General features: G+C 48.7%; 1 protein-coding gene across 3 annotated transcripts in view; it reads right to left on the bottom strand.

Moving 5' to 3' along the window:
* Positions 1–19,117, bottom strand: part of LOC310782436 (uncharacterized protein) — a 51,813-nt gene extending 32,696 nt beyond the window's left edge. The window contains exons 1-4 of one of the 3 annotated variants that reach the window (XM_083643098.1): positions 18,919–19,117; positions 1,511–1,688; positions 1,036–1,201; positions 56–364 (exon numbers count right to left, since the gene is read on the bottom strand). In XM_083643098.1, coding sequence (XP_083499224.1) covers positions 56–364; positions 1,036–1,201; positions 1,511–1,557 — 522 coding nt within the window. In that variant the 5' untranslated portion in view covers positions 1,558–1,688; positions 18,919–19,117. The remainder of the gene's footprint in view (positions 1–55; positions 365–1,035; positions 1,202–1,510; positions 1,689–18,918) is intronic. The other 2 variants (XM_083643100.1, XM_083643099.1) reach the window with 2 other exon arrangements.
* Positions 19,118–22,500: the final 3,383 nt, after the last annotated feature.

Below are 22,500 nucleotides of genomic sequence, written 5' to 3'. Positions count from 1 at the left end.
CGATGTAGAGAGAGAGAAACGGGGGGAGACAGAGAGGGAGAGACAGTAGGATCACCTCTACATTCTGCAGCTCTCTGTGGATCTGCAGCAGCTGTGCTTGGCGCCGCCTGTCCCCTCTGCGCTCTCCTCCTCCTCCTCCCGTCTCCGCTCCTCCTCCTCCTCCTCCTCCTCCCCCCTCCTCCTCCTCTCCCGCCTCCTCAGAACTGGGCGAGCTCAGCCGTCGAACCCGCTGGCCCACGTTGACTCCCAGGAGGTCCGGGTTGCGCGGGGAGGGCGATCGAGCGCGCCGGGGGGGGGCGGGGCTGGGGGAGAGGGAGGAGGGCGAGGGGGGGAAGACAAAGGTTCGGCCCGACACGGGGCTGGTCTATAGGAGCAGAAACACAAGGAGGGGACAGCCAGGGGGGGTCTTCAGAATCACTCACACCAAGTGAGGGCAATATAAAGGTGTGTTTACCATAGCACTGCAACGTCCTGGGTGCAAATCTGGACCAGGACCTTTGTCTGTCTTTCTGTCTGTCTGTCTGTCTGTCTGTCTGTCTGTCTGTCTGTCTGTCTGTCTGTCTGTCTGTCTGTCTGTCTGTCTGTCTGTCTCTCTGTGTGTCTGTCTGTCTGTCTGTCTGTCTGTCTTTCTGTCTGTCTGTCTGTCTGTCTGTCTGTCTGTCTGTCTGTCTGTCTGTCTGTCTGTCCTGATCTTTCCTGTCTCTCTTCACTATCAACAGTCTGATAAACACAAAAATGTCCAAAAATAGAATCTATTTTTTATATAAAATAAAATAATCAGTAATCATGAGGCAAAAAACACCAATATACACAAGAAATCTCAATAATGTATGCTTTATTTTCCTTAAAATACCCTATCCTCATACAACTTCCATCGGTTTGACACCAGTGCTTACTATGATGTAAGTATAATATGAATTTATATCATAAGGATGTATCTCAACCAAGTGGGTTAAACCGAGTTTAGGTGGGTTTGCTCTCCACCACATCCTTGCTCAAAACCATTTCCTGCAATTCTAAGTACAGCGGGTTTACCCTGGGGCTGGTCGGGCTGTAGAGGCCTCCGCCCAGCGCTGCCCCACCCAGGAGCTGGCAGAAGGTGCTCCGATCTGGGACTGGCAGCACGGGTCGGCCCCCTGAGTTGGCTCTAGCTCTGGAGGTTGTACTGGAGGAGCTGGGCTGGCTCTGACATGTATTACTGCTGTGGAGGAGGGAGGAGAGATATAACAAACACTGCATGGTATCTTTACAGATACTTTTTTTATTATTATTTATGTTGTAAACATAAATAATATTAAGAATAGCACATAATATTCATAACAATATGGTGTCACTACTACTATTGATGGTGACACAATTCCACTATGCAGTCTTAACATCAGAATGATCTGACGACAACAAACCAATAACTATAATCCATGGTGAAAAGGTCCAGACGCTCAGATTGCAGATCATTTGCACAGTAAGACAGTAAGAAATACAAGTGTGACACACGCTGTAAACAACTCACCTGTTCATGACTCCAAGGCCGTTGAGGTTCAGGGCAGAGGCTGCCATCCCCGCGGCCAGGCCAGGGGCTTTGATGGCTGGGTACACATCTGACAATCTCCCCTACAGCTGCATGGAGGTCTGGAGAACAGCTCTCAGTGCTTCCTCTGTGTTCATGCAGCAGCTGTAGCCCTCCACTGCTGAACAAATAAAGAGGCAATTCAAGTTCATTATACTGTAAGTGACTCTTTTTTTTTTTTTTGTCAAAAAAGCGCAAACTAAAAAACAGGTAGCCGAAAAAGCCTCTCAGATGGACACTGACAATTAAAGTAGTACATGTCAAATAATTTGTAAACTGGCACTCACTGGCCAGATGGTTTGTTTTCACATAAGCATTTGGGCAGGCACTTTCAAAAAATAACTGGCAGATTGGTGCAAACCACTGGTGGTTCAGATTCAAACCAATAAGCCTTTTTCACAGTGGCCATTTTGGAAACCCTCATGAATGTTTTGCTTGCACCTGTGTTGACCCTGCCTTTTCGACACAAAACGGCATGTTATTCTATCGTGATCTCATGATCTCGTGTGAATCCATTTGCCTCGCAAGGTTAAGAAACGTATTCCTTATTCAAATAATTTGTCTTTTCTCACTTTACATGTTGCATACTAGCTTTGATTGAAGACTCATTTGAATAAAACTGCTGTTCTATTGTAAAGGACATCATTTGGCCTTTTCAGTGGCAGCCTTGTTGCTCCCTGGCCAACAAATTCACTGGTAATTCTACGCCAGATTGTCTTTAAATCTCCAGCATTTTTTGCATATTTAAAGAACCTGTCCCTTCTCTTCTTACATATTTGCCGCCAACTGTCTTGGTAGTTCTAGAGAAGAAGCAGCAACATGGAGGCGCCAGAACAAACTGGCCAAACTCTCCCTGTCTGTGACTCTTCTGTCCTCCGGCACAGGGCCAGTGTTTTAGTTCAACCTGAGATGGATTTCAGTCTAAAAATACAATAACATGAAGGTAACATTCCATCAGAGAGAGAGGGGGGGCACACACAAAGAAAGAGCAAGACAGAGAGGGGAGAGAAATAGACACAGGAGAGAGAGAGATGCAGAGGGAGACAAGCAGAGAGAACACGTCGGAAATGAGAGACCGCAAATAGACAGAAAAAGAGTTGCAATCACTGTGATTTTGGTCACGTCTTGGGTCCCACATTGTGAGATTTGTGATGATTATGGTCAGTAATGATGTCACTGATAATGTCACAATGTCTATGACATCATCAGTGATGTCACTCGAGCACTCGTTGATGTCATCAGTGATGGTCACTCGGGCGATTGTGCATCATTTAGTGATGCGAAGTTGCGCAATTGTGCGCTGAGTGATGTCACTCACGCACTCCATGTTGTGATCAATGATGGTCACTCGTATCGAGCAATTGTGATGTCATCAGTGAGTGATGTCATCATCAGTGATGCGAAGTTGAGAAATTGTGCGCTGCGCATGCCAATAGTGCAGGCGGCGGCCGAGCTAGTGAGCCCGCGGAGCGGGTGAGCCTAGGATGGGATAAAAGGACATGGAAACAGGAAAGAGAGAGAGAAAGATAGAGAGAGAGAGAGTGTTGAGGGAGACAGAGAGAGGGGAGAGGGAGAGAGCAGTGATGGAGAGAGAGAGAGAGAGAGAGAGAGAGAGAGGGAAAGAGAGAGAGAGGAAGAAAAAGTGCTTAGCCACGGGATCTCCTCTTTCTGTGACGCAGATAGAAAGCAGCCGGGACACCAGGGTTGCTTCTTCATATCACTGAATAAACACTTCTTCTTTTTCCCTCCAGGCCAGAACATGACAAGCTAACTGTTCTGCAACATCTTCAGAGGCATCATGATGTCAGAACATGACAAGCTAACTGTTCTGCAACATCTTCAGAGGCATCATGATGTCAGAACATGACAAGCTGACTGTTCTGCAACATCTTCAGAGGCATCATGATGTCAGAACATGACAAGCTGACTGTTCTGCAACATCTTCAGAGGCATCATGATGTCAGAACATGACAAGCTGACTGTTCTGCAACATCTTCAGAGGCATCATGATGTCAGAACATGACAAGCTGACTGTTCTGCAACATCTTCAGAGGCATCATGATGTCAGAACATGACAAGCTGACTGTTCTGCAACATCTTCAGAGTCATCATGATGTCAGAACATGACAAGCTAACTGTTCTGCAACATCTTCAGAGTCATCATGATGTCAGAACATGACAAGCTAACTGTTCTGCAACATCTTCAGAGGCATCATGATGTCAGAACATGACAAGCTAACTGTTCTGCAACATCTTCAGAGTCATCATGATGTCAGAACATGACAAGCTAACTGTTCTGCAACATCTTCAGAGTCATCATGATGTCAGAACATGACAAGCTAACTGTTCTGCAACATCTTCAGAGTCATCATGATGTCAGAACATGACAAGCTAACTGTTCTGCAACATCTTCAGAGTCATCATGATGTCAGAACATGACAAGCTAACTGTTCTGCAACATCTTCAGAGTCATCATGATGTCAGAACATGACAAGCTAACTGTTCTGCAACATCTTCAGAGTCATCATGATGTCAGAACATGACAAGCTAACTGTTCTGCAACATCTTAAGAGGCATCATGATGTCAGAACATGACAAGCTAACTGTTCTGCAACATCTTCAGAGTCATCATGATGTCAGAACATGACAAGCTAACTGTTCTGCAACATCTTCAGAGTCATCATGATGTCAGAACATGACAAGCTAACTGTTCTGCAACATCTTCAGAGGCATCATGATGTCAGAACATGACAAGCTGACTGTTCTGCAACATCTTCAAAGTCATCATGATGTCAGAACATGACAAGCTGACTGTTCTGCAACATATTCAGAGTCATCATGATGTCAGAACATGACAAGCTAACTGTTCTGCAACATCTTCAGAGGCATCATGATGTCAGAACATGACAAGCTGACTGTTCTGCAACATCTTCAGAGGCATCATGATGTCAGAACATGACAAGCTGACTGTTCTGCAACATCTTCAGAGTCATCATGATGTCAGAACATGACAAGCTGACTGTTCTGCAACATCTTCAGAGTCATCATGATGTCAGAACATGACAAGCTAACTGTTCTGCAACATCTTCAGAGTCATCATGATGTCAGAACATGACAAGCTAACTGTTCTGCAACATCTTCAGAGTCATCATGATGTCAGACCATGACAAGCTAACTGTTCTGCAACATCTTCAGAGGCATCATGATGTCAGAACATGACAAGCTGACTGTTCTGCAACATCTTCAGAGGCATCATGATGTTGCTGCACTGGCCATTTTAAAACAAGACTGATTCAAACCTGCAGCACCTTAGGGATCATGTGACTGACTTCAATTCTAAAGGGCACTCAGAGAGCGCAGACGTCCGCCATGGTCAACTGCTTGTTCATGACGCTTGTTTTGGGAGTCGGATCTGGATCTGTTCCAAAATTTAGGCCCAAACTGTGACTTTCTTGACATGCAAAGTTATGTTTTAACACATTGACTGCCAGCCGTTTTTTTTTGCTGTAGGTAGCTTCTGCCAAGCCGTTTTTTGAGGATTCTGGCTCATTTTACAAGAGCCGAGGATTCGTTTCAGCTTGGACTTTGTGAACATACAATATCTCAAAAGTACTAATAGAATGTGTACTTTCTCTGTCTAAAAGAGTTAGTTTGCAGAGTTAGTAGTTATGTAAGCATTAGCAGTTGAATACAGCATGGTTTTAGCGTCAGAAAAAATATTCAGAGATAAACGGCTTTTTGTGAAATTGGATAGAACAGTCACTTTAACCATTCATTTTTGGCTCTCTCTCTCTCTCTCTCCCTCCCCCTCTCGCTCTCTCTCTCTCTCTCCCTCCCTCTCGCTCTCCCTCCCTCTCTCTCTCTCTCTCTCTCTCTCCCTCCCTCTCGCTCTCCCTCCCTCTCTCTCTCTCTCCCTCCCTCTCGGGAGGGAGACGCACTAGGTTTAATCCTAGTGAGAGGGGGAGAGGGAGAGAGAGAGAGAGAGAGGGAGGGAGGGAGAGAGAGAGAGAGAGAGAGAGAGAGGGAGAGAGTGAGAGGGAGAGTTGCTCCACCTCCGTGGGCGTTCTTCTTGGCTGCAGCGCCGTGTAACAAGCACTTTCCTACCTGTGCAAATTCACTTTCTCATACTCTCGACCTCTCAAATAAATTTCTGAATAGAAATTAAATTACTCTAAATTAGAGCGAAAAAGAAACAAAAAAGAATGGGTTGAAAATCCCATTCTAAAAGCCTTTTATGGCTGTTTCCAATTTGGTGGTATTTTGCAAGGCAAAATGGCCTGCTGCTTGTCACCAGCCTCACTGCCCCGCTGCCGCTGTGCCTGGCTGTGCCTGTCTGCGTGGCCGCTCCCCGAGGAAGCCCGGCTGGACTCGCCCGCCTCCCGGAGCCCTGGCCGAGAGCTCCGATGAAGCCCCTGCGACTCTGGTCATATTTACGCTGCGTGCCTCAAAGTGTGCTCCATCCGCAATCCACGATGCAAGTTTGCAATCCCGCACCGCCAGCAATCAACGCGAAAACGAAAGCGCCTCCGCCAATCCATTTTAATGAGAATGGAAATGGATCACACTGCTTTTTGCTTGCCTTCCTACTTCCTTGTCGCCACTTAGTGGGTCGGTGGAATGGGTTGTACACGTTGTACACGTCCAATACTTATATAAGATATGTAAAAGGGTTAGATGCACAACCCCCCGTTAAAAAAAAAAAATCGATGCCAAGAACGTGTTTACACGTTGTTGGCAGTCAACAGCTGGATTCTGAAAACGTGTTTACACGTTGTTGGCAGTGAATGTGTTAAATTGACAAAATTAGTGTTGGCACCTGTTATGTTCCAATAACATACGGACTACGACGTTACGTTAACACGTTTATTAGGCATGCCTCTAGCTTCCACATACATCAACATCCGCTTTACGACAGACAGCACGTAAACCCCTTGTGTCGTCTTAAAGGCACAGTGTCCCATACACAACATTTCCTCCCCCCCACAGGAAACCAGAAGAACAGGTGAACAGTTTTTTCTTTCTTTTTTTTTTTTTTTTTTTTTTAAACTAGGCGGACTGGGTGGACTACCAGTCGCCAGCATAGCCATGTGGATTATTCTGCCACTAACAGACTATGCTCTGAACACTAACTAACAAGGGATCACCCATCCCCAATATAGTCTCTCAAATACCCCGGCCTGACCCGGGCACGGGCTGGTCGGGCTTCTAGGGGCTCGGCCAGCTCAGGTGGGTGCCCGGCTGGAGCCCTCAGCTGCTCATCAGGAATCTCAAAGTCATCTCCAGCCCCTGGGTCCACGGCGAGGGGCGGCGCCACCTTCCGAAGCCGATTCGCGTGCCAGCGTGATCCATCGGCCAGGCGGAAGGTGGCTGGCCCCAGCTGAGCGGTGACCTGTATCGGCGCAGACCAGTAGGAGAGCAGCTTGTGGCCCCGGTCGGGACGGCGGATCCGGACCCAGTCCCCCGCTGTGAAGGAAGGCACTCTCACCCTCCGTCTCTTGTCGTACCGCTGCTTCATCCGACGCTGAGCATCCATGACCCTGGCGCTCTGGCAGGGTGCTGCTGCTGCCGTGATGATCGCGGGGGGCCGCAGCCGATCCAGGGGAAGCTGCAGCTCACGCCCCATCATCAGGAGGGCGGGAGAGCTACCGGTAGTCGAGTGTGGTGTCGCCCGGTAGTGCAGCAGAGTGCTGAGCAGTGCGGCTGGGAAGGAGAGAGCATCTGCCAGGTGCGCTCTGATCCCATTTTTTAGCGTCTGGTTGAACCTTTCAACCCCTCCATTCGCCTCCGGGTGGTAGAAAGCCGTGCGGACGTGTTTAATCCCCCTCCCCTCCATGAAGGTGGCGAACTCGGCCGAGACAAACTGCGGGCCGTTATCTGTGGTGATGGTGTCGGGGACGCCCCATCGGGCAAACAGAGAGGAGAGGAAATCTGTGACGACACGAGCTGTCACTGACCCCGTAGCGACCACTTCCGGCCACTTTGAATGGAGGTCATAGGCCACCAGGAGGAAGCGTTGGTGGTGCGGGACGCCGTGGAGCTCCCCACAGATGTCCAACTGAATGTGCTCCCAAGGCTTGGGAGGCCACTCCAAAGGTTGCAGAGGCGGCGGTGGTGGCGAGCCCGTCTTACCGCTGACCAGGCAGGCGGTGCAGTCCCTCACCATAGTCTCTATGTCCCGATCTATGCCTGGCCACCACACCAAATCCCTGCAGCGTTGTTTCACCCTGACGATGCCCAGGTGACCCTCGTGCGCCATAGACAGGACGCGTGACCTGAGGCTGGTGGGAACGATCGTGCGGAGCCCCCGGGCCACACAGACATCATTCCAACAGGACAGCTCGTCCCTGACTCGGTGAAAAGGCGCCAGTTCCTCCGGGACTTTCGCGGGCCATCCCTCCCGGACATAAACGCGGAGCTGGGAGAGCATCAGGTCCTCCTCTGATGCGAGCCGAAGGTCCTCCAGGGAGACTGTGGCCTGCAGGGGGGTGTGTAGCATAAGGATGAGCTCCGGCTCCATCGTGTCTGGGCCCGTGTCAGGCGCCGGGTTGGGAGTGGCGCGGGAGAGCATATCAGCCACCACATTCTCTCTGCCGGGGGTGAACAGTGTGGTGAAGTCATATGGCTGGAGCCTCTCTGACCAGCGGTAGATTCTGAGCGGCCTGTGCCCCGACCCTGACGTGGCGAGCAGGGCCGTGAGGGCCTGGTGGTCCGTCCGCAATGTAAAGTGCCGCCCATATAGGTACATGTGCCACCGCTCACACGCCCAGATGCAGGCCAGCGCCTCCCGCTCCCCCACCGAGTATTTCTGCTCGGCCTCCGTGAGGGACCGAGAGGCGAACGCCACTGGGCGCTCCGTGCCACGCTGAACCTGCGACAGCACCGCTCCAAGCGCCGTGCCAGACGCGTCACAGGTGACGAGGGTGGGGCTTGCGAGGTCGAAGAATGCGAGGACTGGCGGTGAGGTGAGCTGCGCCTTGAGCTGGCGGATAGCTGCAGAGCAGGCTGGGGTCCACTCCCAGACGGCGTCCTGTTTAAGGAGCTCACGAAGCGGGGTGGTGGTCGCAGAGTATTGGGGAAGGAAACGCAGGTAGTAGGCCGTCATCCCCAGGAACGATGACAGCCGAGCTGGGCATGATGGCTCGGGCAGAAGCAGCACAGCCTCCACGTTGGAGTGGAGCGGGCTGAGGCCGTCCGCGGTCAGGCGGAACCCCACAAACTCGATGACGGGAACGGCAAAGGTGCACTTCTCGCCATTAAGTGTGAGAGTGTGGTGGGCGAGGACGTCCAGCACCCTCGCCAGGCGCTCATCGTGAGCGGCCGGTGTTGCGCCATGGACCACGATGTCGTCCAGGAAAACGACCACGCCCGGGATGCCGGCAAAGATGGTCGCCATGATCTTTTGGAAACAGCTGGGGGCTGAGCTGAGGCCGAAAGGCATGCGGGCGTAGCGAAAAACCCCCACATGCGTGACGAAAGCTGTAAGGCTGCGACTGTCCGGGTGCAGCGGAACCTGCAGGTAGCCCTGGCGAAGGTCGAGCTTCGTGAACACAGAGGACCCATAGAACTGTGCAGCCAGTTCCTCCACTGTGGGCAGCGGATACTTGTCTGGGATCACCGCCTTGTTCACCTGCCTGAGGTCGATGCACGGGCGCAGGCCCCCTGACTTTTTCTTCGCCACCACCAGGTTCGAAATCCACGGGGAAGCGTCGACACGCTCAATGATGCCCGCATCCAAAAGCTTCTGTAGCTCGGCGGTGACCTCGTCACGCAGGGCGAGGGGCAGGCGGCGCAGGGGCTGAATCACCGGACGCACTTCAGGCTTGAGGAGAGGCTGGTGGTCAAAAGCGGTGAGGCGGCCCACCCCACTGAACAGAGCAGGCCAGCCCTGTTGCCAAGGCGAACCAACCGACAGGATGGCGGCTCCGGCGTTGTCCATGAGGGCAAAGCCCAGTTCACAAAATAAATCCACGCCCATGAGGTTGGCCCCCTGGCGAGCCACCTGGAAAGTGAATGAAGGGAGAGTCTTAATCCCGTATCGCACCGTGAAGGTGATTGTGCCTGCCATTCCTATTTTAGCGTGTCCATAGCCGTACAGATCCTCGGCGTTGGCGGCGAGCATCCGGTGCGGAAAGAGCCGGCGGACCGTGGAGACATTTAGCAGCGATTTGGAGGCCCCCGTATCCAGCAGCAGCGGAAGGCACACCCCATCCAGCTCCAACGTGCACCACTTGAACGCACGCGAGGTGGCAGCCACCGAATGGATGGTCGTCCGCGTGGGTGCGCCAGATGAACGGGGCGGCGGTGGGCCCTCAGCGGCAGGAGCGGAGCGGCAGACCCGGGCGAAGTGATTCTGTTTGCCACAGCGTTGACACTTCTGGCCCCTGGCAGGGCAGTTCGGAGCTCGGTCAGGGTGTGACGAGGATCCGCAATTTCCACAGGCCCGGCGTGTTGCTGCGCCCTGGCGCGCTGTAAAGTTCACATCGAGGCTGTCAATGTCATCCTGGAAAACAGGAGTGACACCCTCCGTGGGTGGTGCCACCGTCTGGGCCATTTGCAAGGGCCTGGAGGAGAAAGGGTTGGAGGGCGCTAACTGTGATGCTAAGCCTGCTGCTGACTCAAGTTGAAAAGCTATTTCCACAGCCTTTGTCAAAGTCAGTGTATCTGGCATCATTAGCAACTTCTCTCTGAGCTTCGGATTAGTAGTGTGTTCCACTAGCTGATCGCGTATCAGTTCATCTTCCAGCGCTTCAAACTTACAGAGGCTGGCCAATCCCCTCAGATCGGCGACGTAATGGTGAACGGACTCACCGGCTTGTTGACGCCGTTGGCGAAAGACGATCCGGCGGAGCATGACATTTTGTGGAGCAGCAAAGTGTCCAGACAGTAACGTGATACAGTCCACATATTTAGCAGCGGGTCCGAGAGTCCGAAAAATCCGCTGTCCCTCGTTGCCTAGGCTGTGAATCAACAGAGCCCTCTTCCTGGCGTCATTAGCCCCAGCTAGCGCGGCAGCTAGCAGGAACGTCTCAAATGACTCCAGCCAACGATCCCACGGGACTGGTGGCTCGCCGGGCAGAGCGAGGAACGGGGAGAGAGGTGACAGGAGAGAATCCATAATCCTCGTCGCCAAATGTTATGTTCCAATAACATACGGACTACGACGTTACGTTAACACGTTTATTAGGCATGCCTCTAGCTTCCACATACATCAACATCCGCTTTACGACAGACAGCACGTAAACCCCTTGTGTCGTCTTAAAGGCACAGTGTCCCATACACAACAGCACCCTGTGGCACAATTCAAACAGGATCAAAAAAGTAACCTTATTCTCCGTCCACCGCCATTCATATTTTTCGCAGCACTGGTACAGGGAGAAAGCAGGAAGTGACGTTTCACTTTGGCTCTCTATCGCATTTAGTCCTACCCCTTGTTTTGGAGTGCCCCTCACTTTGCCCCTTACAGACAACGCAAATACAATTGAATTGTAATTGTATTGTATATAGAGAGCCAAAGTGAACGTCACTTCCTGCTTTTCTCAATCAACTACATCTCGCGTAGGAACATTATACGTCACACCATCAACCACAATGGACCGGCGGGAGAGACGTCACTTACGCGAATGGTTGTGCGTATAGTCTTTCTGATTTATAACTTATAGTGTCACAGTTTTACCACAAACTGCGACTTCCTCGACTTGCAGAGTTATCTTTTACAGTGACAAACATGACGTGTGTGTAGTCCCGTGGCACAATTCAAACAGGATCAAAAAGGTAGCGTTCCCCCCACCCGTTCACCACCATTCATATTCTTTCACACGCTGGTACAGGGAGGAAAGCAGGAAGTGACGTTCACTTTGGCTCTCTATTGTATCGTATCTATTGTATTAATTGAATGTCATTACTAATAAGCTGTTGAAATGTTAAATACTCTGTAGACTGTAGGCGGACTATCCAAATACTCAATGTTTGTAGACTTGCGTCAGCTCGCTTTGTATGATGCATTAAATATATAGATTAAATAGGCATGAGCAGGGTGGTCATTATTTACGCACAGATTGGAATTAAGTTTGCCCTACCAGCTAATCAGCAGCTTTTGTTTTAAACGTTTGTCCACAGAACATATTTGCTTCGAAGACAAATAGCAATAAACGCTTTGACAATGTGTAGAACTCCTTGGGTAAACTGCATGGCAGCCATGGCAGCAGCCGTGGAAACTAAGCGGCTAATTACAACTGGTCCAACTGCCACACCTGAGTGGGAATGGCTGTGTGTAATTGTGTAGAAAAGGTGTGCGTCTTCCTCCTCGAGCAGAAATATGTCAGTACTAATAATCATGGGATCTCAGTTGCTGAGTAACGTGGCTTAAACAAGAGAGAGATGTTCTTCTTCCTCGCAGACTGTCACTTTGGTAACTAAAAACCTCCTGCAATCTGCAAAACAAGAGCTTCACTGACCCGTTTTCCAGAGAAGGACTGGAGATCTTTAGCACATAGCAGTGTTCATGTCATGTGTGGGGGGGGAAGCACCAGGAACTGCCCTAGGACGTATTCTGATTCCCGATCAGTTAAGACGTCGGGTCATGAACTGCGGGGTAAACATGGGATCTCCTTGTTGGCGAGTGACGCAGTTAGAGAGAGGCAGGAAGCAGTCTGAATAGTAACGTCTCTCCGGGAGGTTGCTAACCGCCACTGTCGCTTTTTTTTTTCACACTGAAGAAAAAACGTCCCCTCTGCTAGGCGACTGACATCCACAGTAGACTGCAGTGAAAAAAAACAACACAACAAATGTCAAACAAAACAGAAAGAGGGAGAGAGAGCGACAGAGAGAGAGCGACAGAGAGAGCGACAGAGAGAGAGAGAGAGAGAGAGAGAGACACACAGTGTTCCCACGCCTTCTTCAACATCAAATTCAAGGAATTTTCAAGAACTTTCAAGGCCCAATTCACCAATTTCATGGACCCAGCAACACAGCATAGTTTGAGACGTGGATCAAGGTGAATTACTGCTAAAACACTGGGAAAGTTTATAGTGACAACTAGCAGGCTTTACAGAAGCTCACAGACAACGATTACAGAGAGAGAGAGAGAGAGAGAGAGAGAGAGAGAGAGAGAGAGAGAGAGAGAGAGAGAGAGAGAGAGAGAGAGAGAGAGAGAGAGAGAGAGGTTTGAATGTGAACACTTCTCAACTGTGCTGTGTTAGTTGCAAATGGCAGAAATCCACCGACTGCAACGCCTGTTAGAAAATGTTTTGTTTTCCCTTGTGGAGAGCTGGAGGCGGGGCCTTGTGGAGAGCTGGAGGCGGAGTGAAGGCGGCCGCCTCGTAAGTCTCTATGCAGGAAAAATCCTCAATTGAAGCACTGTCAAATATGACCAATGTCTATTTTCAAAAACCTGTATGTATGATTTTTATTTTATTTGTCAATTTCCCAAACTTTCAAGGATTTCAGGGAGCCGTGGAACCCTGGAAAGAAGACTGTGAGAGACAAACAGAGACAGATAGGCTATAGCTGGGTTTACTTCACACCAACTCTTGTGTGCAGGCACACAGCAAATTGAAATTCTGTAGAACTACTTAAGTCAATGTTCCAGTGAAGCAGCGGTTGCTATAGGAAGCATGTTCAGCCTGCACCAGCTTCCTGCATCCTACTACTACAGCCTTTTTAACATGTTTTGTTTGACATGCTTTAATTAAAGGCCCAGACACACCGGGCAGACGGCAAACAACTAGCAGCCATGAAGGCCGACTGTTGCGTCGCCTTGTGTCACCTGTGTCGCCTCGTGTCGCCTCGTGTCACCTGTGTCGCCTCGTGTCACCTGTGTCGCCTCGTGTCGCCTGTGTCGCCTGGTGTCGCCTGTGTCGCCTGTGTCGCCTGGTGTCGCCTGTGTCGCCTGGTGTCGCCTGTGTCGCCTGGTGTCGCCTGTGTCGCCTGTGTCGCCTATGTCACCTCGTGTCGCCTGGTGTCGCCTGTGTCGCCTGGTGTCGCCTGTGTCGCCTGTGTCGCCTGTGTCGCCTGTGTCGCCTGGTGTCGCCTGTGTCGCCTGGTGTCGCCTGTGTCGCCTGTGTCGCCTGGTGTCGCCTGTGTCGCCTGTGTCGCCTGGTGTCGCCTGGTGTCGCCTGTGTCGCCTGGTGTCGCCTGTGTCGCCTGGTGTCGCCTGTGTCGCCTGTGTCGCCTGGTGTCGCCTGTGTCGCCTGTGTCGCCTGGTGTCGCCTGTGTCGCCTGGTGTCGCCTGTGTCGCCTGGTGTCGCCTGTGTCGCCTGGTGTCGCCTATGTCGCCTCGTGTCGCGTGTGTCGCCTGGTGTCGCCTGTGTCGCCTGTGTCGCCTGTGTCGCCTCGTGTCGCCTGTGTCGGGACCAGAAAGTTGCACTTGACATCGCAAAATCTATAGTCAACTAATAGTTCAGCTAGCTAGCATGTAAATTATCCGCCTGCAGATCAGATACCAGATACATAAGCGCCTTGTACACAGCCTGTGAAAGTCGTTGCGGCGTCATCATTACGCATCGGCTCCTGTTTAAAAGTCACAAGGACGTCATGGCGAGTCATTTCGTTACGCCTTTCGTTCCGGCAGTGGAGGTGCTATCAGCCCCGAATCAACGTCTGTTTAAAAGGGTAACCCGCGGGAAGGCGGATCGAAGGCGGGGAATCGCTGTTTACTGCAGTCTCGTCTGTGCACGTTCGCTTCCGAAAAATGAGTGAGTCGTGGTCTGAGGATTCCCTCTCTGTCAGTCTCTCCTCAAAACAATCCACAATCCAGCAGGCAGGCTTTTCTGTGTGCGTCTGATAAATCCCTCTGTAAGTCGTAGGTAAGGAGGATATCCCCTCGGATCAGCACCAGTTCACATCTCCATGGCAACGATAGAACATCATGCCAGAATGCCTCCTCCTTGCATGTCTTCGTAAAAAGGCAACGCTGCACGCTGCACACTGCACGCTGCACGCTGCACGCTGCACGCTGCACGCTGCACACTGCACACTGCACACTGCACACTGCACGCTGCACGCTGCACACTGCACGCTGCACACTGCGGGACTCAGTGCGGGCCTTCGTTGGTACCCAGTTGTCTCTGTGTAAAAGTGGCTATAGATCAGTGGTACTCAACCTTGCCCTACAGGAGCCACGCTGACAGAAAAAGCTTTGCAAGAGCCACAATCCCAAAAAAAGTCAATTTCCTCCCTTTATTTTATTCGATTTATATTTATTTATTTATTTTAAGTAGGACTTAAAAGAGCCACAGCTACCCATAAAGGAGCCGCATGTGGCTCTAGAGCCTCGGGTTGAGTATCACTGCTATAGATGAAAGAAAGCAGCGTTTGCCTGTCATTTTCACACCACTCTTGCTCACCACTTTAGACAACAAACAACAAACGGGGACAGACAAGCAAATGAGGAGAAGGTTTTGTGCGTGCCCTCTCTTCTCCTGCACTGCTTCTCGCTTGAGCTGACCACCAGCCAAACAGAGTGATTTCTCTCACTGACGCCCCGACGCCCAATCAACATGTTGAATCAAGGACGACTATGGCCCATTTCCACCGCTGCTATCAGCAGAACATCATCAACACCCCGCCCAGCTCGTCTCGCTTTTTTGTCTCATTCCACCGATCAAAAACGTGGACAGCCCGGGTTGAGTCGGGGTTGAGTCGTGCTAGTTTTGGTCCCTGCTTTGTTGAGGTTCCAGCGCTGTGTGGACCCGCTACCATACGGCGACGTGAAAACACTGCAGACGACTGATTGGTCAGGCAGAATCGTGTTTACTGTATCTACTGTCAATGCTGGATACCAGTTTAGTGGGGCTTACCTTCTCTTCTGTTATTTCCATCAGTCTTTTGTGTTGCTGCCTTCGGCTCTGGTGAAATAAAATCGATCTCCTTGCTCAGCTTTAACATGACGGTGGTTTTCAATTGTTTTGAGAGAGAAAAAGTCCGCTCCTCGGGAAGCCCTTTGTAGTTGTGTGTGCTACGCCGGCTCCGCTAGGCCGGAGGCGGGGGTTTAGCGAAGCCGCGGTCTTGCCTGGCCGAGTGGCCGCCGGGGTAGTGGCTTCCCTTCTCCCCGTAGCATAACCCCCGTCCCTCATGTATGTCCCGTTACGAGAGTTTTTAGAGGCACCACCAGTATCTCATAATCAGTTTAAAAGTTCAGTGTATGGATTTAATTTTAACGTTATACGTTATAGCCTACTTGGGCTATGTGCGGAGGGCAGATATGCAGTCGCTATGACGACCAGGTGTGGGCGGAGGCGAGTAAACTTGCTGTGGAAGCAGAGTCTATATATCAAGTAGAGTGGAGTAAATGCAGGTAAGAGTAGAGCCGTACTGTGCTGTTTATATGTGGTGGAAATGAGCCACTACTAGTGCCAACGGTGCGGGACACGGCGCCAAAAACGAGGGCGACAGACGGTCACCGACTGCTCAGACATCGCTGACCATCAGCTTGCTGTGTTTTGGGGCTGAGAGGGAAGCTCCCACTCAAAACATCTGGAATGTTTCCAGTCCAGATGACCTCATTTCCCCAGGGATCAGTTTGATCAAAGCTCGTGTTAAAAAACTGCACACACAAAATAAAAAGTCTGGAGGCTTTTTATAACCCTCGGCTGAACTGAACTCTTGGCCCCTGGCCTCTAGCATTGAACAGTGTTGCATTATGAAAGTGGTCAAACCCTGACTGTTAGTAGAGAGAGCTATGGAGGAGAAGGGTTGGGCTGTCCTGACTGTTAGTAGAGAGAGCTCTGGAGGAGAAGGGTTGAGCTGTCCTGACAGTAGAGAGAGCTATGGAGGAGAAGGGTTGGGCTGTCCTGACTGTAGAGAGAGCTATGGAGGAGAAGGGTTGAGCTGTCCTGACTGTAGAGAGAGCTATGGAGGAGAAGGGTTGGGCTGTCCTGACTGTAGAGAGAGCTATGGAGGAGAAGGGTTGAGCTGTCCTGACTGTAGAGAGAGCTATGGAGGAGAAGGGTTGGGCTGTCCTGACTGTAGAGAGAGCTATGGAGGAGAAGGGTTGAGCTGTCCTGACAGTAGAGAGAGCTCTGGAGGAGAAGGGTTGAGCTGTCCTGACTGTAGAGAGAGCTCTGGAGGAGAAGGGTTGAGCTGTCCTGACAGTAGAGAGAGCTATGGAGGAGAAGGGTTGAGCTGTCCTGACTGTAGAGAGAGCTATGGAGGAGAAGGGTTGGGCTGTCCTGACTGTAGAGAGAGCTATGGAGGAGAAGGGTTGGGCTGTCCTGACTGTAGAGAGAGCTATGGAGGAGAAGGGTTGAGCTGTCCTGACAGTAGAGAGAGCTATGGAGGAGAAGGGTTGAGCTGTCCTGACAGTAGAGAGAGCTATGGAGAAGGGTTGAGCTGTCCTGACAGTAGAGAGAGCTCTGGAGGAGAAGGGTTGAGCTGTCCTGACAGTAGAGAGAGCTCTGGAGGAGAAGGGTTGAGCTGTCCTGACTGTAGAGAGAGCTCTGGAGGAGAAGGGTTGAGCTGTCCTGACAGTAGAGAGAGCTATGGAGGAGAAGGGTTGAGCTGTCCTGACAGTAGAGAGACCTATGGAGGAGAAGGGTTGGGCTGTCCTGACTGTAGAGAGAGCTATGGAGGAGAAGGGTTGAGCTGTCCTGACTGTAGAGAGAGCTATGGAGGAGAAGGGTTGAGCTGTCCTGACAGTAGAGAGAGCTATGGAGGAGAAGGGTTGGGCTGTCCTGACTGTAGAGAGAGCTATGGAGGAGAAGGGTTGGGCTGTCGACTGTCTGAGATTCACTGGAACACATCAATCCTTTTGTGCATCAATGTCCACCTTCTATTACTTACAGCACAAACTATATCTGCACTACAACAGATCCATTCATAGCTTCATCACAGTGCAAAACACTTTGTGCTATAATGAAGGGATGAATTGAGACACGGAGACAACTGTGCTGCCAATACCAACAGCTGTTTCCTATTTTAATTCCGTTTCTTAAAGCCTACTCTCTCTAGTCTGTTAACCATATTGTTTCTGTCCAGCTGGCCAATTTCCATCTCCCTTATAAAGGTGATATTGCCCACATGGATAGCCAGAGTGAGAGCTGCATCCTCGTCTTTATAACTATTAAGACATGTTGGCTGCAATTATGTAAGACCACCGACCATCACTATGGTACCCAAACGTTATTGTTTATTACAATATCGTACAACAGCCATGAAGCAGCCAGGAGGATGGTGAAGTTAACCATCACCAACACCATTGTTGTCATCTTATTCTTTACACCTTCTTCATATCATCACTGTCATCAACATCACTATCATCATCATCATCACACCTGCATGTATGTTTGACACTAAACTGGCCTATTATTTAAGAGGAAAAGAATAGTGGACAACTGTTGTGTTACGAAAAGCGAGCATCGCTGCTTTGGCATGAAGTTATCAGTGAAATACTTGGATTCAGCTACATCAGTTTGTACTGTGGTACACACACAGGCAACTTTCTGATGCAAAATATTGTTATATTGCCATATATACATTGCCTACAGCAGGGGTTGGGACTGGTAACTGTGACAAAATCAATGTGCTGAAGGATGAAGACAGACAATATGCCCACATAGGCTACTCTTCATAATAATGCAGCAATAACTGCACGTGTAAACTACACACACAAAAAATGCTAGTGATTTGTATAGGGTTTCAACCTAAAGTATGCATTTGGGTGAAGTCTTTAATATGCCTACAGTTGCCTACTAACTAGATTGAGCCATACTGCCCTCACGGGTCTACAAAGGAAAAGCCTGGTAAGACTTTAGCTTGCTCTCAATACTTCATGCCTCAATCCAACCACAATACCTTAGTTAGCATGAACACCATTTAGCAAAGGATTAGGCTACTACACAATAGTTAACCGTTAATTAAGTGTTAATGAATATAGGCTACCCTCATTGCAAAGCATTGAGATATCATAGCTGGCCAGACTCTAAGCTCAGTGGGGTCCAGGGGCCTGCACGCCAAATTGGGGAATAGAATGGTTTGATATGAAAGGGGAGCAAGTGACATTTTGGTATTTGGACATTTTAAGTATTATCACGGGACAGCTCATCATAAAGATCTAACCAAAGGGGAGAATCCAAACAAGACTCAAAAACACTAAAGAGAAACACTTAAAATTAGATTCAAAAGGATTACGTGTGTTTTTTTTTTTATAGAATAGCAGTTTTCTGAATCTGAATCTCTCTTAGAGTAGTCTATGGTACGATATGATTGGAATAGAAAAATGTATTTAAATCTCTCGAATAGTTGAATGTTGCACCAATAGAAAATGTATAGGAACGGCTGCATGACTGTGTAATAAACTAATATCAAACAACAATAATCCATAGCCTATTTGACTGATCTTATCGGATGTCTCTTACCTCTGCTCACAGCGCTGTCCTGTCTCCTCCAGGCTCCTCGGGACACTTTGATTAGCCTGGAATAAGATGACGACCTGATAATATCCACACAGCATTCAAGCAACCGAGGAAGATTCTGTTCTGTGTGTGTGTGTGTGTGTGTGTGTGTGTGTGTGTGTGTGTGTGTGTGTGTGTGTGTGTGTGTGTGTGTGTGTGTGTGTGTGTGTGTGTGTGTGTGTGTGTGTGTGTGCGCGCGTGCGTGTGTGTGTGTGTGTGAGTGAGGTGCGCGTGAGTACGTTACGAGACACGCACGCGCGCGCACACACACACACACAAAACCGCACACGACACAAACAGGCACGCACAAACACGCCGTCTACGCCTCCTTGTGCACCAAAACACACCGTATTCCCAGGTTCGCTGCTGCTGTAAAGACACGTACAGTACTACTATATATACAGTACTATCTCACGTTACTCTCTTGGCTTTGGGCTTTCTTCGGAGAACTTCTTCTTCGACGCGGCTGCTTCTTCACCTTTGTTTTCACAAAAACATCTTCTTCCACACGAGAAGATTCCAGAAATGTCTTTCTCTCTATAACTACTTTTTCCGTCTAAATTAACCTATCGCGGGAAGACTTCAAAAGAGTTCTCACCGGCCCGTAGTAAACTCCTGAGTCCTGCCGCTGTTTGCTCTCCGGTTAAAGTCGTTTTGGGAGCTTTCTGCTCATCATGTGTGTATGGGTGTGTGTGTGTACGGGTGTGTGTGTATGTGTGTGTGTGGCTCACGACTTGTAGTAAAGCGCCGTTTGCGTTTGGCTGTGAAGTGTTCAAGCCGGAAGCGACGAGACAGCGCCCCCCTCCCTCCCTCCCTCAATCCCTCCCTCTCTCTCTCTCTCTCTCTCTCTCTCTCTCTCTCTCTCTCTCTCTCTCTCTCTCTCTCTCTCTCTCTCTCTCTCTTCTCTCTCTCTCTCTCTCTCTCTCTCTCTCTCTCTCAGGGTTGGTTCACAGGAAGGGGGAACAGTGTGTGTGTGTGTGTGTGTGTGTGTGTGTGTGTGTGTGTGTGTGTGTGTGTGTGTGTGTGTGTGTGTGTGTGTGTGTGTGTGTGTGTGTGTGTGTGTGTGTGTGTGTGTGTGTGTGTGTGTGTGTGTGTGTGTGTGCGCGTACGTGCGTGTGTGTGTCAAGGTAAAGCATGTAGCTTGGAACACACTGTTAGCTGTCCCATTATGGAATTTGTGGACACAGGCTACACTGACTGGTACAGGTGTTCATCCATATCATTTTCATGGCAATTACATTATACACTGATAAGAACTAAGGAATATAACATCTCTCAACTCTTTCTCCAAATCTATAAAAGATTGGTTATTGGACATTCAAACTTGCAATCCTGTTCTGGGATAATGGTTATGTCATTGTTTGTCTGTTTCTGTATGCGCTTCTGTCTGTGCTTATATAGAGTGGCGGCTATGTAGTTGTTTTAACTTATGTGCTTTGTCTGTGTTTATGTGCTTATGTGTTCTTGCATGCTTTTATTATTATGACTGTAACTGCCGTGGACTGTGCTTGTGTGTGCTTGTGGGGTATTGTGCTTTTGTGTCATAGGTCACAAATTCGGAGTGCTTTTATGCTTTTGTCTTATGTGGCCATGTAGCCTACTCTTGCATGTTTTTCTCTGAATGTTTTAATTGATACCATCCACCTGCCAGGGACTGCAGATGAAAATGAGCCTTTATGGCTAAATCTGTCACATTTACATAATGGACTAAATTAATGTGCATTGTCCCTTTTTAAATAAATAAACACAAACATCAAGGAAATACTGTATTACCACTTCTCCAAGTCTACAGAGATGCACATTAATATGGGACAAATGCTTCTAGCTTATGAGACGAATGCATGTTTACTAATACAGACCATGCTATCATAGTGAATAACATGTTATAAAGCTGGTATCTTCTAAAGGACACAGAATATTAACAAATGCTTAGACAACTTCCCGAAGGCATTATAATGAGATCAATCGAAGCAGAAATTCAGTCTTTTTATTGATTAATTCACCCTGATAGGTCAATTAACCACAAGCCCCCCTCCGGTTTCCATATACCCTATATTATGAAAACTTCAAGTATCAGAACCAGAATCAGAATCAGCTTTATTGGCCAAATATACACATACAGGGAATTAGACTCCGATTTGCTTTGCTCTCATACTCACATACAAAAATGAAAGAAAGGTACACAAGTTAAAAACAGGCAGGGCAAAAGGGCACATTTAGACATTAGCAAAACAATGATAGTAACTACAAGTGTGGTGTAAAGTGTCTATTTTAAATACATTATGAAAGAATGTACATGTACAGTAAATGTATAAATAAGCCCCACAGGATTGTAAACAAAGACTTATACAGATGTCTCCAGATATGGTTATTTCAATGTGGAAAAAGTGAACATTGTAGACAAAGGCTTAAATCATCTGTTTCCAGATATTGCACAGATATGCCGTTGAATATGTGAACAAGGTTTTGAGTCAGGTATTGGTATTGCACAGAAATTATTATCATTATTATTTCCCAGAAAACATAGGCTACATCAAATCAGGTCTGTGTGTCGTGCGTGTGTGCACAGTGATCCCACAGTAAGTGTAAGCTGTTCAAGTGCACTGGTTTAAGTGTTAATCAGAGTGATGGCCTGGGGGGTAGAAAGTGTTTTTTATGTCTGGGGATTTTTCACGTACAGTAAGTTATGTGATTGTGATTCTCATTTAGGATCATTTCTCTACCATATGTTGGGCTGGCGGTGATCAGAAATATTCTATACATTGTAAGGCCCTGCTTGTATATTAATAGTATTATAGCTATGTAGACAAGCTGGAAATTCACGTTCTATCCAGCGTGCGTGTGTGCCGTGTTTGTGTGTTCACCTCAGCTCTTTCTCTGTCGGTGTGTTTGCATGCGTGTCCTCTTAGTGTATATGATGCTTGTCTGCCGGTGTGAAGTGTTAAGTGCGAGTTCGGTGTCGATTTGAATGTGGCTTGGCTGCTGTTGGAACAGTAGTAAAATTATTTTTCCATCCATGGTGAAATACACCAGCCAGGGGTCATTACACTGAAAAGAATGACCACTCGCTTAGCAAGTGTTTTTATCGTGGAGGCAGAGTTGTTCAAGCTTAATTCATCATTCAAGACACTCTGGGTTAAATATAATGATGTCTTTGACTAAACCGTTTCCAAGGAATATAATTGATTCCAGTATGATGTATTTTGAGAAATTATTCTCTAACTTGAAAAGAAAAACTTGAAAATCTGGATTTAACATTAATTGAGACTAGTTATGACCTTGATACGTCTGAATACAGTATGGAATTATCTTCCTATTATGCGTATGTGACATTCTTTACAGTGTGAATTCAGAGAGGAAAACACTCCCTCAGGTTTGCCTGCAGATAAGTGGTAGATCAGCCTGGACACAATAAGGTTGTGGTCAGCGAAGCAAGTTTGGTGATCTTCAAGCCATCTTCAAAAAGCACTGTTGACATGCGCTCTGGAGCAAGACACTTAATTAACCCCTAACTGCTTTAGGAAATATCTCTCAAGTGAAGGAAAC

The sequence above is a fragment of the Poromitra crassiceps genome (genome assembly GCF_964638095.1).
Source record: "Poromitra crassiceps genome assembly, chromosome: 9".
NCBI lineage: Eukaryota > Metazoa > Chordata > Actinopteri > Beryciformes > Melamphaidae > Poromitra > Poromitra crassiceps.
The sequence above is the reverse complement of the archived record's forward strand: the minus strand, read 5'-3'. Positions and strand labels throughout refer to the sequence as shown.